At 42.6% G+C, this 18,322-nt stretch overlaps 1 protein-coding gene across 2 annotated transcripts in view; it reads left to right on the top strand.

Annotated features, from left to right (window-relative positions):
- Positions 1–18,322, top strand: part of Sumf1 (sulfatase modifying factor 1) — an 85,510-nt gene that overhangs the window by 33,286 nt on the left and 33,902 nt on the right. For both annotated transcript variants that reach the window (XM_015989609.3, XM_006996263.4), the window contains exons 4-7: positions 448–530; positions 2,555–2,677; positions 3,481–3,595; positions 10,860–10,973. In XM_015989609.3, the coding sequence (XP_015845095.1) occupies positions 448–530; positions 2,555–2,677; positions 3,481–3,595; positions 10,860–10,973 (435 nt within the window). The remainder of the gene's footprint in view (positions 1–447; positions 531–2,554; positions 2,678–3,480; positions 3,596–10,859; positions 10,974–18,322) is intronic.

Genomic DNA, 18,322 nt, shown 5'->3' with positions numbered 1-18,322 from the left:
CCGGGCTTGGATGTTGCCTTGGCCAGACCGCTCTGATTGGTATGGCTCCAGTGACAGTGTGGCCTTCGGACACCAACACAGCCCCAGGTGGTGGCCCAGAACCTCCCCGTCTTTTAAGAGGGAGATGTACCATGCTTCCTATCTCCCCCTTGTCACAGATTATAGAGGATTATTGGGCAGGGCAACCTTAAATTCCTGGAGCTATGCAACACTTAACCTACACATACATCTGTTGAGTCACTTGTGCCTTATGGTATGAATTAATAGGTTTTTTGTTTTAAAGATGTATTTACATGTAAGATTATTGTCCTGATGTTCTGTAAAGGCTACGTTTTTGAACCCAAATAGACATCATGACTTTAAGTGAGATTTTTAGGCTGTGTATGTAAGTTCAGTGTTTTTCTGGAGTTACAGTAGCTGACAGGGCCTGTTCTCGGTTGCTTTGAGGTTGCAGCTGCTCCATGGTGGTTACCTGTCAAAGGCGCTAACTGGAGGCACCCAGAGGGCCCAGACTCCAGTATTCTGCACAGGTGAGTCTGGTCATGCCCAGTTGATGTGGTTCATTTAAAAAAAAAAAAATCCTTGTGCTTTTGCAGAACTCAACAGCTATCTTCACACGTAAAGTGAATGGTAAGAGTGGCCAATCGCTCCTGGGGAGGAAAGTGGTTGGTAGGAGATAATGTATGTAAAGACCTAGCCGCTGTGTCTAGTTACAGAAGGCTTTGAATAAATGGCCTCTTTCTTGCTTCATTTGTCTTGACAGAGTGCCTCGTCACAGATTTCTTCCCTTTGTACAGGCCATCACAAATCTCATGACATGTTTACTCAAAACAGTCTATTCATGAATGAGTCTTTATGTGGGAGAAGAACTGTCTTATGGATAAGTAGTTGTGTCCTGCCAGGTGGCCTTGGGTATAGGATCTGTGTGCTCTTTAGTCCTGCAATGACATACTTAGAAGCCACAATCTGACTAAAAAAAAAAACAAAAAAAAAACAGAGTGGCAAGTCGGTCAGCAGGTCTCTAGGGTGACAAGGAGGTAATTATCTTAAGCAAAAATAGAAACGCATGTTAAACCCTGGAGATGAAGAGGGGTTTCGATTTTGTCTCAGCTTCCCAACAGTCCAGGGACCGTGCTCTCCTAACCCCATTCTTCACATGGCGTGTTAGGCCTTAATTTTCAACCACATTCCGGGTTATTGCCCTTATAATCAGGAGGTGGGGAGTATATGAAGTTCAACTTCAGAGACAGCCTCTTGACAGATAGCAAACTTTTCACAGTCTGAGCTGGCTTCCTCTAGAAATAGACACTGAGGTAGAAAGCTGTAGGATCCTTGGGGACCTGGGGAGAACTGGACTTCTCCCAATTCGTATCTTCTTTCCCAGATCCAAAGTTGATCATCAAGCTAATAGAAGAAAACCTGAAGGAGGATGCATTTTCAGTTTGTGGTGCTGAGAATTGAACCCAAGGCCTTGAGTTCTACTATTGTGCTGTACCCCCATACTGGAATGTATTTTTAAATTTATATACTAGATGCTGAGCTACTTAGGCACATTTGTTGAGAAAATTAATGAATGTCCTGGTAGGAATTCAGATACGCATGAGGAGTGGAGTGGGCCACAGTCTAGTTCACTTAAAAAAAAAAGTGACCGGTGATTTCAGTTCCATTGACTTCCCCTATCCTCTCAGGAAAGGCTGACTTGGGATCTGCTAGAACAGTGGTTCTCAACCTTACTAATGCTGTGACCCTATAAACAGTCTTTATGTTTTGATGACCCCCAACCATAAAATTATTTTCATTGATATTTCATAATTGTAATTTTGTTACTGTTATGAATTTAAGTATAAATATCTGATATGCCAGATATCTGATATGTGACCCCTGTGAAAGGGTTGTTTGACTCTCAAGGGGGTTGCGACCCACAGGTTGAGAACCACTGTGTTAGAGTGAGGCTAATCGTGCTGGTTGATCCTTACTTAGTAGGATAGCAGAAAGATGCGAAGTTTAAAGTCAGGTGTCTGGAAACAGGCTGAAGTAAGAGTTTGTCATGTAGAATGTCTGTTAGCAACCCACACTTGAGCAAGGGAGTGGATGCCAAAACTACATCCAACAAAGTTCTGGCCCAATTCTCATGGAGCGCTGAGGTGTGTACAGCCTATGGAGCTGAGTCTCTGTGGGCCCTATTGAGATGGGGAGAATGCCCCTAAGATGCCCCTGACTGTTCTGCGGAATGCGAAGGGAGCCAGAAGCATCTTCAGATGGCACTTTCAGTGCTAAACCAGTGGGGTGGAGCTTCCCTGTGTCCACCATCCCCCTGGAATCTGTGAGCACCCAAGGCTGCAGAGCTGAGAAATGCTTGAGTGCAGTTTCAAGACGAGCTGTGACCCATTAGGGAGTCTAAGACCTCAAAAGTCCCCAGTGGACAGTACAGCTGTATCACGGCTAGGCTTTGAAGTCATGACCAGATGGAGGGGGACCACGATCACTTTCTGAATCTAGTTCCTGTTTTCTGTTCAGGTCCCTGTCTCTTTTAACTGTGCTTGCTCCTCCTTAGGCCAAATCACCCAGTTCTCCATGTCTCCTGGAATGATGCCATTGCCTACTGCACGTGGGCAGGGAAGAGGTTGCCCACGGAGGCAGAGTGGGAGTACAGCTGTAGAGGAGGCCTGCACAACAGGTACTCATATCAGAAGGCCTTGTGTTGTCCAGCAGTATGCTGACATTCTCTTCCACCCCCTCTCCCTCCCCCACCCTCCTCTTTCCTCTTCTCTTCAGCTCTGTGGAACTTGCTGCGGTCAGAAAGTTGATTAATAACAGCTCTTATTCTTGCTGGCTTTTCTTCTTCCTTGTGAGGCCCTTTGGTGACACTAGTGAGTGAGTCAACAACTCTTTACAGTCCCTAAAGCCAGGTATGGGGCCAAGTGGGCTCTGTAGCCCCAGAGTAGTTCTAGGCGTCCATCCCCTCTTGTGTATCCCTCTTCAGAGCCGCTTGGCAGGCCGCCCTGCTTTTATTATTTTCTTATTTTAGCTGTCTTCTGAAGCAGTGCTATTTCTCTGCTTCTACAGCCATAAGACAGAAAACTCATGTGTGGGTCACATCTTCTAGGAAAAGCTCCTTAAAATAGACAAGATTTTTTTTTTTTTTTTTTTTAAGTGTGGTGTGCTGTGCCTGCTCATGCTACCATATAAGTCCAGAATGATGCCTCGTTTCTCAGATTTCTAGAAGGCTTCTTTCAGTTAGGTCATTTATCTCAGGCCCTTTCACTAGTGAGGAGAGACCGCAGTTGTTGTGTCTTGACGTGAGTTGTTATAAGGAAAAGTTGAGAAAACTGATTGGCAGCTGTATGTGTGAGTATGTCTTCTAAAGGAAAAGTTTCTCAGAACACATGTGCATTGTTTGTTCTCTTCTATTGCATCCTTTCTCTTGACTGCAGTCCAGAAGCTTGTGCACCGTGCTGATGCCTGTGTCTCTCCTGCTAGGCTTTTCCCCTGGGGCAACAAGCTGAAGCCCAAAGGCCAGCACTATGCCAACATTTGGCAGGGCGAGTTTCCTGTGACCAACACCGGGGAGGATGGCTTCCAAGGAACTGCGCCCGTGAGTAGCCAGTGTAGTTTTTTGTTTTTTGTTTTTTTAACTCTTTGGGGGCCTGCCACACACCTCCCAAATAAATACATGGGGAGTTATTCTTACTTTTGAATGCCTGGCCTTAGCTTGGCTTGTTTCTAGCCAGCTTTCCTAACTTAAATTATCCCATTTCTCTTTAACTGCATTTTTCCTCTGGACTTTTTACCTTTCTTAATTCTGTATGACTTTCTTCCCTTCTTACTCTGTGGCTGGTGCTGTGGCTAGCCCCTGGCATCCTCCTCTTCCTTCTTTTCTAGCTCCTCGCTCTCTTTCTCAAGCCTAGATTTCTGCTCCTACTTATTCTCTGTGCCTGGCAGCTATATAAAGTATAATGAAATAAACTTTAAATTTGTATTAATAAACTAAAATCTACAGGCTGCCATGCCTATTTCTCTCTCCTGTCTAGCTGTTGGCTGTTCAACTCTTTATTAGACCAATCAGGAGTTTTAGGCAGGCAAAGTAACACAGCTTCATAGAGTTAAACAAATGCAACATAAAAGAATGAAACACATCTTCGCATCATTAAACAGATATTCCACAGCATAAATGAATGTAACACATCTTAAACTAATATTCCACAACAAGCCAGGCTTCTTCTAGAGGAGGACAGTGAGTGTCCCTGGGAATTGAGGCACTGTAGAAATGGGATGAAAGAAACAGGTGTTGCACCACATGCCTCTAATACCAGCAGTTGGGAGACTGAGGCAGGAAGATCAGAAGTTCAGGTTAGCTACATAGTGAGGTCTAGGCTAGCTCGAATTATATGAGACCCCATGTCAAGAACACAAAAGCAGTGCAAGGGAAATTCCTCAGTTGGTAGAGGTACTTGCTGGCAAGTGTGGTGACCTGAGCCTTCACCACCTAGAACCCTTATAGTGGGAGGAGAGAGCAGATGCTTAAAAGTTGTCTCTTGGTTTCCACACACACACTGTGCCATGAGCATGTACAAATACATTGTGTGTGTGTGTGCATGTATGCATGTATGCACACACACACATACACACCACATACACACACACACACACACACACACACACACACACACACACACAGTTAAAATAGAAGCAAAAAACACAAACCATCCCTCTCAAAAAAAAAAAAAAGGAGTGAAAGACATCACTGGATGTTCTGGCTGACACTATTCTCCCTACATTATCGACCCTCAAGAGTGGCCAATGCTAGAAGTCACCAGATGTTCCTTTTAGGATGCATTTTCTCTCTGACTGTAATATGCAGACTATGGGAGATTTAGAGGAAGACTACCAGGGCAGAGGAGAAAGGAAACTGACCTGGAATTCTTCCCCCAGGTTATCCCTGTTAGCATTTTGGCCCCTGCCCTTGCACTCATCATAGGCATTAATGGGGATTGTGGCACCAGCTTTGCAGTGTGCCAGACCTAGTGCTCCATCACCATGCATGGATCTTGTCATTAGTAATGTGTTAATTAACATTTAACTTTTAAGGTAGGTACTGGTGTCCCTGTCTTCCAAGTGACTTTCTGAGGCACAGAGATAGCAACTGTCTCACTCAAGGTTATACAGCTGGGAAGTGGCTGAGCTGGGATTTGAATCAGCTTGGCTTGTTCTCAAAGCCTATGATCTTAACTACCCTATTTACCAGCATGTGTATCTCTGGTATATATGAATCATATATATTTTTATATATTGCATTTCAATCACATTGGATAGGATATTTTAAAATTTTTATTTTTAGTTATATGTCCCTGTGTGGGTATGTGCAGGTGTCCACAGAGGCTAGAAGAGGAAGTTAGGTCCCCAGAGCTGGAATTACATACTAGTTGTTCTAAGCCACCTAATGGGTGCTGGAAAATGAACTCGGGTTCTCTGGGAGAGCAGTACATGCATCAACCACTAAGCCAACTTCTCTAGCCTCTGGATAGAACATTTTAAATCTTACTGTTTTCCCCTTACTGTAAGGAGCATTTTATCTGTTGTTTATAGGTCTTGATCACATTGTCTTTCACCAGCTGGATAACTTGTCATATAAATAATAAATCCTAATTTCCTTCTGATTGTTATAGATTTGAGTTATTTTTACTTAAACAATACTGTAGTGAACATCATGTATATTCATACTGAGCTATGATTTAAAAAAATATATTCCCAGCAATAATGGTTAAACGTTAGAAAACTTCTCTCCATTCCCCATTTCCCTTTGCTTTCCCAGCAGGAATCAAACCCCATACCTTGCCTGTGGCAAAGCGCGTGTTCGACCTCTGAGCTACACTCCCAACCTTGGTTAAATGGTGTCAATAGTGCCCATGGCATGTTTCCTTTTATTGATGTAGAGGAGTTCCTTTCTCATGGAGCTTTTACCGACAGTATAGTAATCAAACTCTGTTTAAAATTGTCTTAGTTAATTTGTGCTGCTATAACAAAATGCCATAGACTAGGTCATTGATAAACAGAAACATGTCCCACAAATCTGGAAACTGGGAAGTCTAAGATGGAGGCCTCAGTAAGATAGGCATCTCTTTGAAGGGACTAAGGAGCACTGTGTCCTCCTATGGCCAGAGCCATAGCATCGCCCATTCAATGTTGAGCCTGTCTATAAAAGTACTCATCATACCAAATCATCCTTTGGTCATCCCCCCTCCCCCCAAGGCCACTCTCTTAGTTCTGTTGAATTGATGACTAAGTTTCAGTAGAAGTTTTGAGGGGGTACCATTCTTCAGATCAGACAAAAACTTCCTACTTTATCTTAACATAATGAGGAAAGGAGTTTTGTGATGGAGAAATAGCCCATAACAGGGTTTGTTAGAAAGAAAATGATCATTTTCTTCCAGTTTTTTTCTTTTTCTGTTTTTTTTTAATTTGCATTTTTTTCCTCAAGAAAATCTTCCTGCAAAGTCTATTTATACATTTGACACAGATATGTTATTTGGAATATGACCAAATGGTTAAAAAATTTCAGCTTGAAGACTAACTAAATGAGAGTAAAAGACGAAAAACTTCTTGGAAAAGAAAGAGTGAAGAGGCACCTGATGTGCGAGAAACTGAAGAGCAGTTTGAGCTATTGTTAGGCACCACAGTGTTCGGAGCAAAATTAGGTGAAAAACAAGTTGCCTGAGAGGACACTTAGCCCTGTGCAAGCATGTGATGCATTGTGTTTGTATCCAATTCCATGTATGTGAGTTACATATATGTTAAGCCAACACAAACTGATGGGAGATGATGCATTATTCAACAGAGGCAGAAAAGGCAAATCAAGCCATCTGGTAGCTGGTTCCTCCTCAACTTTCTTCAGGATAGCTGCTCCTCTCCCAGATACAGAGCTTTATTTGGTAAAACATTTACCGTCTTAGGGAGGCAATGATTTCTACCTTTCTTTAGGCTTAGCAAAGACTTCTGGTACAGAGCAGGGCATAGAATGAGGACTTCTAGCAGCTCTCTTGTCCAGAAGTGGTGGTGCAGGAGCTAAATGTCTGTGGCGGTGCCTGAACTGAGTGTGCATCAAACTCTAGGGAAGGTGTTGGTTGTCTGGGCCAGTGAGATGTCTCAGTGGGTAAAGATGCTTGCCGCCTAGCTTGATGATCTGAGTTTGATTCCTGGGACCCATCTGTTTGAAGGATGTAGACCCCGTTGGTTGTCCTCTACTTCCACATGAACACTGTGGTGCATGGGTATAAACACACACACACACACACACACACACACACACACACACACACACACACACACATACACACAGAAGTGGGGGGTAATAAAAAGATGCTGGCTGTTAGTAAGAACAGGGCAGAAGCTTCACCGATAGGTGCAGGTAGCCCTGAAGTTGGATAACACTGCTTGTCTCAAATTCATTTCCAACCTTTTTTGACGTGAACACACGAAAGAGCCTGGCAGGAAGGGAGACCTTGGCAGGAGGGGCCGCTCTCAAAGCATGTGTGGCACCTGCAGCGGCTGCAATAAACCCTGAGTTCAGGGCATGGCTCAGATGGAGCTGTGGAGACAGATCTCAGTTGTTATAGTAACAGCATTCGAATGAGAGCTGTGAAGGCCAAAGTACAGAAGTGTCCACATGCTGAGCTCTTGAACAGGATCATTTTGTCCTAAGAGATGCACAGGTTCCATTCCAGATGCACAGGAAACAGCCAACATTATCTCTGTTGTTTGAAGAAGTCTATGGTAACTGTAATGAACCAAATCAGTAATGTAAGCACTAGTCAATTTTAGTAAAAGGCCACAATAAAGCTTATTTGGACAGTTATGGGTATTTCCTATATTTACCACCACAGTATTGTATGTGCATTTAATTAGATGAGCTGAAAAAAAAAGAATCGATCCATTTCTGGGTACCTTTATAAACAACACAAAGCTCAGAGGGCCTGTACACACACACACACACACACACACACACACACACACACACACACACACACACACACAGAGAGAGAGAGAGAGAGAGAGAGAGAGAGAGAGAGAGAGAGAGAGAGAGAGAGAGAAGAGAGAGAAGAGAGAAGAGATGAGGATGCTTTGCAGATGTTTATTTTACCTTTATTGTGGCACTATGGATTGAACCTAGGATTACCCCAGCACTAAGCTACACAAACTCCTGCTTTACTTTTCCCTTGTTTAGTGTTAGTGTTTGACAGAGAGGTCAGCGGGTCTCTGCAGACCTTCCGTGAAGACATTGCCCCTGGAGATGCCAAGATCAAATTGTTCCAGTTTCCAGGAGTTCTGATGGGACCCATTCTAGAAACAAGACTTAACCAAGGCTGACACAAGCCTCGGTCTTTAAGTCGAGTTGACACATACAAAAATGACCTTGGATTGCCCTGAATGGTCCTTTACTGTCTGCATGCTCCGGGAAGTCGAGGACAGGAATTTAACTTTTTTGTTTGTTTGCATCTTTAAGACAGGGTCAGGCTAGCCTGAAATTCCCAGTCTCCCTCCCTGCCCCGCTCTCTGACCGCTCACCACTGTGAACTTAAGGAGCTGGATGGAGATTCTGCTGGGTCACTGTCCCACTGTCATTAATTCATTTTTGTCTTAATTCTTATCGACTCAGGTGCCTGAAAATTGGCATTTCAAGCAGGATTTATCTTTTCCATTTGATTTCATCTGAGGTTCTTGGAAGGAAGCTTTGGTTAGTGTGATTCATATGACCATGAGCTGTGAAAATTTCCTTTTCCATATAATATCTTGGTAATTAAGAGGGTGGTAACCTCTAAATTTTACCCCAAATATTCTGTTATTTAAGAGGGGGGGGGGCAAACCTTTGATCAGACACTGTTACTTTCCAGTTGAGGAACAGCAGCACCTGACAGAATCTGTCAGGACAGATTCTTGTCAGCACCTCTGTCTGTATCTTCCAGAATCCTGAGGATGGATTCCTTCCTCCAGAATGTGGATACCTGTTTCTTATTCCCCCTGTACCACGGCATCTTCCACTTTCTTCCCACAGCTGTCTCGTCTCTTCTCTTTTTTCTTCCTTCCATTTTAGTCACCTCCACGTTCTTGAACAAATAGCTTATGCTGTGGCCTTCTCTCCCTCTTGCCTCTTATATTTGGATCGCAAGGCTCTATTCCAGGGTATGCTCAGATCACCCCATCGGAGTGTGGCCCTTGGAATTTCTCTGGCAGTTTCTGTCATTTTACTTTCTTCGTCCCAATATGCTTTGTAGAGCTGTATTTTTAAAAAAAAGAGGAGGGGGGGAGGGAGCCTAATATGGCCCAGGTTGGCCTCAAACTCATTCTGTAGCCCAGGATGGCCTGGATCCTGTTTGGGCCTCCCTAGTGGTAGATTGCCGTCATGCCTGTCATGCCCAGCTCTTCAGAGCTGGAGTTTTGGTCTGAGGCATTCTCTCTCTCTTTTCTCCCCCTCTCATTAAACTCTTGAAGATCTCACTTGCCCCCCAGCCCCTCCCTGCCCGTACTGGCCGCACATGGCATTTCTCAATGAGCCAAGGCACAAGCAGGGCTGTTTCCATAGTAAACGCTGATTATGGAAGCAGCATGGTGGGGTTTTTTGGCTTTCCAGCTCATCTCACTGAACTACTTTTCAGCGTGGCTTCATAACTTTGATTGAAATGCTCCGAATTGCCCAAGCAGCAGATGCTTCCGTATTCATGTGTAGATGTAAAACCATCTGAAGCCACATAGATGAATGTTAGTTTATTCATTCTTACAGTGTTACTTTGTTAGTATGGAAAAGCATGAATTATGAAAAGAGGGAGAAAATCCCAAAGATAACCACTTTTTTGCATCACAAACTGGTTTTTTAAAAATGTTTATTGAAAAGAAGGGATAGAAGTTTTCCCCCAAGTTTTTTTTGTTTTTTGCTTTTTTTTCATTTATGCCTTTGCCTTTTTATGACATCCCCTTTCCATTGTGGGGACCAAACCTAGGGCCTCACAAACAAGCACTCTGCCACTGAGCTAAACCCTCAATCCTGGCTGGGAGAATTTTTAAGTCATGAACTGTCCAGTGACCTGAATTTACTATTGTTCAATCCATGTTTTCCCCTCTTGCGTTCTGTCTTACGTAAACTGCACTTTGCTTCCATGTCTGTAGGTGGTACCCAGTACTGTCTGACCTGACCCTGATTCGTGCTGTGATTTCTTGGTGAATGTTTAATTTGCTACAGACTGCTGCATCCCAGAGACCTGCCATTAGAAACACATGGGATAATGAGTTAATGTCTTCCTTATTTAATGACAGTGACTAAGGCTAAAAGATAAGGTAGTCAATTGGAGAGAGCTTGTGGAGAGGGGGGAGCTGATGTGGTATCTATGGTGCTGAAAGACACTAGGTGGCCCCAGAAGCTGATTTTAAGTGACAAGACTTATATTGATACTTATATAGTAGGATATCCCTGTTAATGGTTTTGGAGGCCTAAATACTGTTTGTCTGTTCTCGTTGTCTGTCTGTCTGTCTGTCTGTCTGTCTGTCTGTCTCTCTCTCTCTCTCTCTCTCTCTCTCTCTCTCATACTAATAAAGTCTTAATACTTATAGCTGGTGTTAGTCACTATTAAAAATAACTGCCAGTTCCAGGCCATTCATTAATAGAGCTCTTTGGGTTTCTAAATTCCTTGAGTGATTAAAGTAAAAAACAAAACAGAGGTGGCAGGGCTTTTTGTTTTTCTTGTTCAGACTGATTTTTGACAGGTGGGGATGAAAATCAATATTCATATTCTGAAAGAACTAGGTCTTGGTACATTCATGTACCAAGCAAGCTGAGTAACTGGTCAGTGTTGTTCCCTCTTTATTTCTAGGTTGATGCCTTTCCTCCCAATGGCTATGGCTTGTACAACATAGTGGGGAACGCGTGGGAGTGGACCTCAGACTGGTGGACCGTTCACCATTCTGCTGAGGAAACACTCAACCCCGTGAGTATCTTGTGGAGTGGGCTTGTACTTGATGGGGTGACACCTGCCCTCTAAGCAGACAACAGCAAGGATTTCATGTGTTTATCTTGACATGATGCACACATTTCCCTGAAGAATACCAAGTGCATGGGTTTTGTTTCAGCTTTAGACTGCTGTATAAAAATGTCTTGTTTTATATGCCACTGGATTGTGATAATAATAACTATTTGGGAGCATTTACCTATGCTCCATCTCATAAAGTTGAGCAAAGTATATATGATATATAAATTCTTTGTGTTTTAATATTAGCTGTTAAGTTCTAGTAGATGACATTTTCATGAAACTCTTTGCCTGGGTTTTGATGGGTTCAAATTTTTGATGCAGCAGCATTATTTGGAGAAAATGAGAATGGGTAGCTGTCGAGTCAGGAACTTGAGTCACTTACTGGTTGTTCATGAACCCATTTGTGTGACAGGAGACTGTACCATATTCTTCGGGAATGGGAGACCACCCTGTCCCTCTGAGTTTTCCTTACTCTGCTTTGTAAAGAGTGTTGGATGCAAGTTCTCTGCCTTTAAAATCAATCTCTCCAGTACCACACATACAAATTGCGATTTGAAATGAACATGTGTTTGGACAGTGCCTCCTTTACAAAGAACATCTTTGAATACTTCTTGTCTTTGAACACACTGGGGGTGGAATATGTAATAATTCCATCTCTAGCAAACAGGCATCATCAGTCTGGCCAAAGAACAGTAATAAAAGCAGTCCCACTGGCAATGCTCTATGCTTACCCTTTGCAGTGCACAGAAGACAGAGATGAACAGCATTGATTCTTTAGTTGCTTCTCAGTGGAAGGTTAGCCAGTTTCGAGTCACTGAGAAATCTGTCGGACTCCATGCCTCAGGCCGTTTTCAGAATGGGCAGATAAGTTTCTGTTTGAGATGCTTCATTTTGTTTTCACAGATAAACATGAACTGTTCATGAATAACCTAGAGATATATATCTACCTTTTTGGGAAAGCAGATTAAAAAAACTGAGTTCTTTAGAAACTCCGTCCTCCTTTCTTTGTGCCAGGGCTGGTGGAAGTAGTGGTCAAACAGCCCGGGTCTCTAAGTGAGGATGAGAGGGTGCATACTTGGGGAGTCTGTGGTTGGGAGCAGCCACGCTCTCCCCTGGCAAGACGTGACTTGGCATTTGCTGTCAGAGGCAGAAATAGATTTTTCCCTGTCAGATTAAAGCATCTGCATTCTTGGAAGGGGCTGTGCAAGGCTCCAGAATTTTGGCACGTTGTGAATGTATCTATCTGACCATCTGGTGTTGAGCTGAGCACTCATTAGCTTTCACTTTTATAGGCTTGACTTTCTTCTAAGGATTTGTAGGAAAATTCACATTTCCCTTTCACCAGTCACAGGCTATTTCCTGGATGTCACCCTTATTCCAATGAAATCGTCCCATTTAGATTTCATCTTTGTCACAGTGGCCTCATTTGCTTTCTGATTTGATGGGTTGCAACTCATCATTTTGGGAACTAAACCCCAAATCATTGATGCCGTCATTGAGATCTTTACAGCTTTCTTTATCCAGTAAATTAGCTGTCATCATTGTTTCATCAGTTACTTCGTCTCTTGAATCTAGAATGGTCTTTGTGCAGAAAAAAAATCTAACATTGCCCCCTTTCCATTTAAATTCACACATGGCTCCCTCTGTCCCTCCGTTCGTCTATTCGTCCGTCCATCTGTCCCTCCCTTCCTCTTTCCCTACCTCCCTCCTTTCTTTTCTTCTTTTTTCTTTTTTTGAGTTGTAGTCTTGTTGCATAGCCCAGGCTGGCTTAGAGCTCACTATATAGCCCAGGCTGGCCTTGAACTCAGAATCCTCATGCCTTTGCCTCTAGTGCGCTGCTGGAATTTCAGCTTTGTACTAGCATACCTGGGTTTGAATGGCTCCTTACTATTTGCACAATGAAAAAAGGTTAACTTTTAAATATGACTCTGAAAGCCAAAAATGATTCAGCTTTTGCTGATCCCTTCTGCAGACTCACCTTTCAGTTCTTTTTCTTTCTTTCTTTCTTTCTTTCTTTCTTTCTTTCTTTCTTTCTTTCTTTCTTTCTTTCTTTCTTTCTTTATTTATTTATTTATTTATTTATTTATTTATTGTTTATTTTAAGTTTTATTTTATTTTACAATACAATTCAGTTCTACATATCAGCCACGGATTCCCTTGTTCTCCCCCCTCCCTCCCCTCTCCCCTTCCCCCCAGCCCACCCCCCATTCCCACCTCCTCCAGGGTAAAGCCCCCCCCCCAGGACTGAGATCATCCTAGTAGACTCAGTCCAGACAGGTCCAGTCCCCTCCTCCCATGCCGAGCCAAGCGACCCTGCATAAGCCCCAGGTTTCAAACAGCCAACTCATGCAATGAGCACAGGACCCAGTCCTACTGCCTGGATGCCTCCCAAAAGGATCAAGCCAATCAACTCTCTCACCCATTCAGAGGGCCTGATCCAGTTGGGGGCCCCTCAGCCATTGGTTCATAGTTCATGTGTTTCCATTCATTTGGCTATTTGTCCCTATGCTTTATCCAACCTTGGTTTTAACAATTCTCGCTCATATAAACCCTCCTCTTTCTCGCTAATTAGACTCCCGGAGCTCCACCCGGTGCCTAGCCATGGATCTCTGCATCCAGATCCCTCAGTCCTTGGATGGGGTTTCTAGCACGACAATTAGGGTTTGGCCATCCCATCACCAGAGTAGGTCAGTTCGGGTAGTTCAACCATTGCCAGCAGTCTATTGTGGGGGTATCTTTGTGGATTTCTGTGGGCCTCTCTAGCACTTTGCTTCTTCCTATTCTCATGTGGTCTTCATTTACCATGGTCTCCTATTCCTTGTTCTCCCTCTCTGTTCTTGATCCAGCTGGGATCTCCCGTTCCCCCAAGCTCTCTTTCCCTCGGCCCTCGCCCTTCATTACTCCCACTCATGTCCAGGCTGTTCATGTAGATCTCATCCATTTCTCTGTCATTGGGCGATCCCTGTGTCTTTCTTGGGGTCCTGTTTTCCAGGTAGCCTCCCTGGTGATGTGAGTAGCAGTCCAGTCATCCTTGTTCCACATCTAGTATCCTCCTATGAGTGAGTACATACCATGTTTGTCTTTCTGAGTCTGGGTTGCCTCACTCAGGATGATTTTTTTCTAGATCCATCCATTTGCCTGCAAACCTCATGATGTCATTGTTTTTCTGTGCTGAGTAGTATTCCATTGTGTATATATATGTACCATATTTTATTTATTCATTCTTCGGTTGAAGGGCATGTAGGTTGTTTCCAGGTTTTGGCTATTACAAACAATGCTTATATGAACATAGCTGAGCAAGAGCTCTTGTGGTATGATTGAGCATTCCTTGGGTATATGACCAAGAGTGGTATAGCTGGATCTTGGGGGAGACTGATTCCCAATTTTCTAAGAAAGCGGCATATTGATTTCCAAAGTGGTTGTACAAGCTTGCTTTCCCACCAGCAGTGGAGGAGAGTTCCTCTAGCTATGAAAGCAGTGCTAAGAGGGAAATTCATAGCACTAAATGCCCACATAAAGAAGTTGGAGAAATCTCACACTAGTGACTTAACAGCACATCTGAAAGCTCTAGAACAAGAAGAAGTAAAGTCTCCCAGGAAGAATAGATGCCAGGAAATTATCAAAGTGAGAGCTGAAATCAATAAAATAGAAACAAGGAGAACAATACAAAAAATTAATGAAACAAAGAGTTGGTTCTTTGAGAAAATCAACAAGATAGACAAGCCCTTATCCAAACTAACCAAAGGACACAGAGAGAGAATCCAAATCAACAAAATCAGAAATGAAAAAGGGGACATAACAACAGATATTGAGGAAATCCAGAGAATCATCAGGTCATACTTCAAAAACCTCTGCTCCACAAAATTGGAAAATCTAAAAGAAATGGATAATTTTCTGGATAGGTACCACATACCTAAGTTAAATCAAGACCAGATAAACTATTTAAATAGTCCAATAACCCCTAAGGAAATAGAAACAGTCATTAAAAGTCTCTCAATCAAAAAAAGCCCAGGACCAGATGGTTTCAGCACAGAATTCTACCAGATCTTCAAAGAAGAGTTAATACCAATACTCTCTAAATTGTTCCACATAATAGAAACAGAAGGAACATTACCAAACTCCTTCTATGAGGCTACAATTACCTTGATTCCTAAACCAAACAAGAATATAACAAAGAAAGAGAACTACAGACTGATCTCCCTAATGAACATTGATGCAAAAATACTCAATAAAATACTGGCAAACAGACTCCAAGAACACATCAAAACAATTATCCACCATTATCAAATAGGCTTCATCCCAGGGATGCAAGGGTGGTTCAACATATGAAAGTCCGTCAATGTAGTACACCATATAAACAAACTCAAAGAAAAAAAACCACACGATCATCTCACTAGATGCAGAAAAGGCATTTGACAAAATCCAACACCCCTTCATGATAAAGGTCTTGGAGCGATCAGGAATACAGGGAACATACCTAAACATAATAAAGGCAATTTACAGCAAGCCAACAGCCAACAGCAAATTAAATGGAGAGAAACTCAAAGCAATTCCACTAAAATCAGGAATGAGGCAAGGCTGTCCACTCTCCCCATACTTATTCAATATAGTACTTGAAGTTCTAGCCAGAGCAATAAGACAACATAAGGAGATTAAGGGGATACAAAGTGGAAAGGAAGAAGTCAAGCTTTCCCTATTTGCAGATGACATGATAGTATACTTGAGTGGCCCTAAAGATTCCACCAAGGAACTGATACAGCTTATAAACACCTTCGGCAACATAGCAGGATACAAGATCAACTCAAAAAAAATTAGTAGCCCTCCTATATACAATTGACAAAAAAGCTGAGAAGGAAATCAGAGATACATCACCCTTTACAATAGCCACAAATGACATAAAATACCTTGGGGTAACACTAACCAAGCAAGTGAAGGACCTATATGACAAGAACTTTAAGTCCCTGAAAAAAGAAATCGAAGAAGATGTCAGAAAATGGAAAGATCTCCCATGCTCATGGATAGGCAGGACTAACATAGTAAAAATGGCAATTGTACCAAAAGCAATCTACAGATTCAATGCAATCCCCATCAAAATACCTGCACAATTCTTCACAGACCTGGAAAGAATAATACTCAACTTCATATGGAAAAACAAAGCCCAGGATAGCCAAAAGAATCCTGTACAATAAAACAACCTCTGGAGGCATCACAATCCCTGACTTCAACGTCTACTCTAGAGCTACAGTAATAAAAACAGCTTGGTATTGGCATAAAAACTGACATGTGGACTAATGGAATCGAATTGAAGACCCTGACATTAATTCGCACACCTATGAACATATAATTTTTGACAAAGAAGCCAAAAGTGTACAATGGAAAAAAGAAAGCATCTTCAACAAATGGTGCTGGCATAACTGGATATCAACGTGTAGAAGGCTGCAAATAGATCCATATCTGTCACCGTGCACAAAACTTAAGTCCAAGTGTATCAAGGACCTCAACATAAATCCAGCTACTCTGAACCTGCTAGACAAGAAAGTAGGAAGTAGTCTTGAACACATTGGCATAGGCAATGGCATACTTCCTAAATATAACACCAGTAGCGCAGACACTGAGAGAAACAATCAATCAATGGGACCTCCCGAAACTGAGAAGCTTTTGTAGAGCAAAGGATACGGTCAACAAGGCAAAGCGACAGCCTACAGAATGGGAAAAGATCTTCACCAACCCCACATCTGACAGAGGACTGATATCCAGAATATATAAGGAACTCAAGAAATTAGACATCAAAATGCCCAACAGTCCAATTAAGAAATGGGCTTTAGAACTAAACAGAGAATTCTCAACAGAGGAAACTCAAATGGCAGAAAGACATTTAAGGAATTGCTCACCATCCCTAATCATCAGGGAATGCAAATCAAAACAACTCTGAGACACCACCTTACGCCTGTCAGAATGGCTAAGATCAAAAACACTGAAGACACCCTATGCTGGAGAGGATGTGGAACTAGGGGAACTCTCCTCAACTGCTGGTGGGAATGCAAGCTTGTACAACCAGTTTGGAAATCAGTTCTTTTTAAATCTGTTAACTATGAGATGTTACAGAAGTCCAGAAAGTTTACAAAACGGCATAACAGGAACCTATACAGCTGCCTTTCTCTCTTTTTAACCAAAGAAAGAAGATAAGAAAACCAAAGTTGTTCTTATCAGAACTTGGTGTTGTCGGTATTTCACATTTCATCTGTCCTGCTTCATATTTAATGCTATTTTTACTCAGTTTTTTTCAGTTATTTAAAATATTTAATTTAACAAAAAATTTTGGTTTATGTGTGCATGTACTTTGCCTGCATTTTTGTGTGTGGACCATGTGTGTGTTTTGTTCACATGGAGGTCAGAAGAAGGCATCAGATTCCCTGGACCTGGATGTAGAGACTGTTGAAAGCTGCCATGTGGGTGTTGGAAATTGAACACTGGTCCTCTGGAAGAGCAGCCAGTGCTCTTAATGATGAGCTGTTTTTCTAGTCCCCATCATCATTTTGCAGTGTGTCCACCTGTTGGGAAACATTTGGCTATCATGTTTATGCATTCCTTTTATCCTTGTTTTTTGGCCACATCTTGTTTTCACAGGTACGTTGTTATTTTTGATTGAATACCAGCCATTGTATGTGGAAAGCTGTGGCAAGCTTTTGAGGTACAGCTGGTGCAGTCTTTCTCTGAAGAGTCTTTACTTTTGCCCCCGTGTCCTGTTAGCCTAATCCAGTTAGGAACTGGAATGTCTGAATCTTCGCTTTGGTCTCTCTCAAGCCCATTGCCGGTTCACCTTGGTTCCTCAAGGTACCAACTGAGAGATGGGATTTACCATGGAGACTCCTTGGAGGGCTGTGAACTCCAGATTTCTGATTCCTTATGCTGTGAGTGGGTTGGAAGTTGTTTAGCACCCACTACCGTTTGAATTGACAGGTCTCTAGGGAACCCCTTCTGGGATTTGTGCCCTGCAATTCTTGCAGCTGTAGAGGCTCTTGCTTGGTTTGATCAATTGCTATTTCTCTTTGAGGGCCTAATTCATTGGCCTTTCTTCCCTAATGGCTTGTATATCTTTAGTGTTTGGCAAAAGCCCTGGCGTATAATCATTAATCCCACAGAAATGCCAGTTCCAGATCTGTAGACCTGAAAGACTTCAGTCTCTGTTCAGACTCCAGGTGTATCAGAAGCAAAGTTGGAAACAGACATCTTCATGGAGAGTTTTAACCCCAAGATCCTATATAAACATTTCAACCCAGAGTCTGACCTCCAAGACTAGCCCATAG

This window comes from Peromyscus maniculatus, chromosome 3 (assembly GCF_049852395.1).
Source record: "Peromyscus maniculatus bairdii isolate BWxNUB_F1_BW_parent chromosome 3, HU_Pman_BW_mat_3.1, whole genome shotgun sequence".
NCBI classification, from domain to species: Eukaryota; Metazoa; Chordata; class Mammalia; order Rodentia; family Cricetidae; genus Peromyscus; species Peromyscus maniculatus.
Note: the sequence above shows the minus strand (reverse complement) of the source record. Positions and strands in the feature narration are given on the sequence as shown.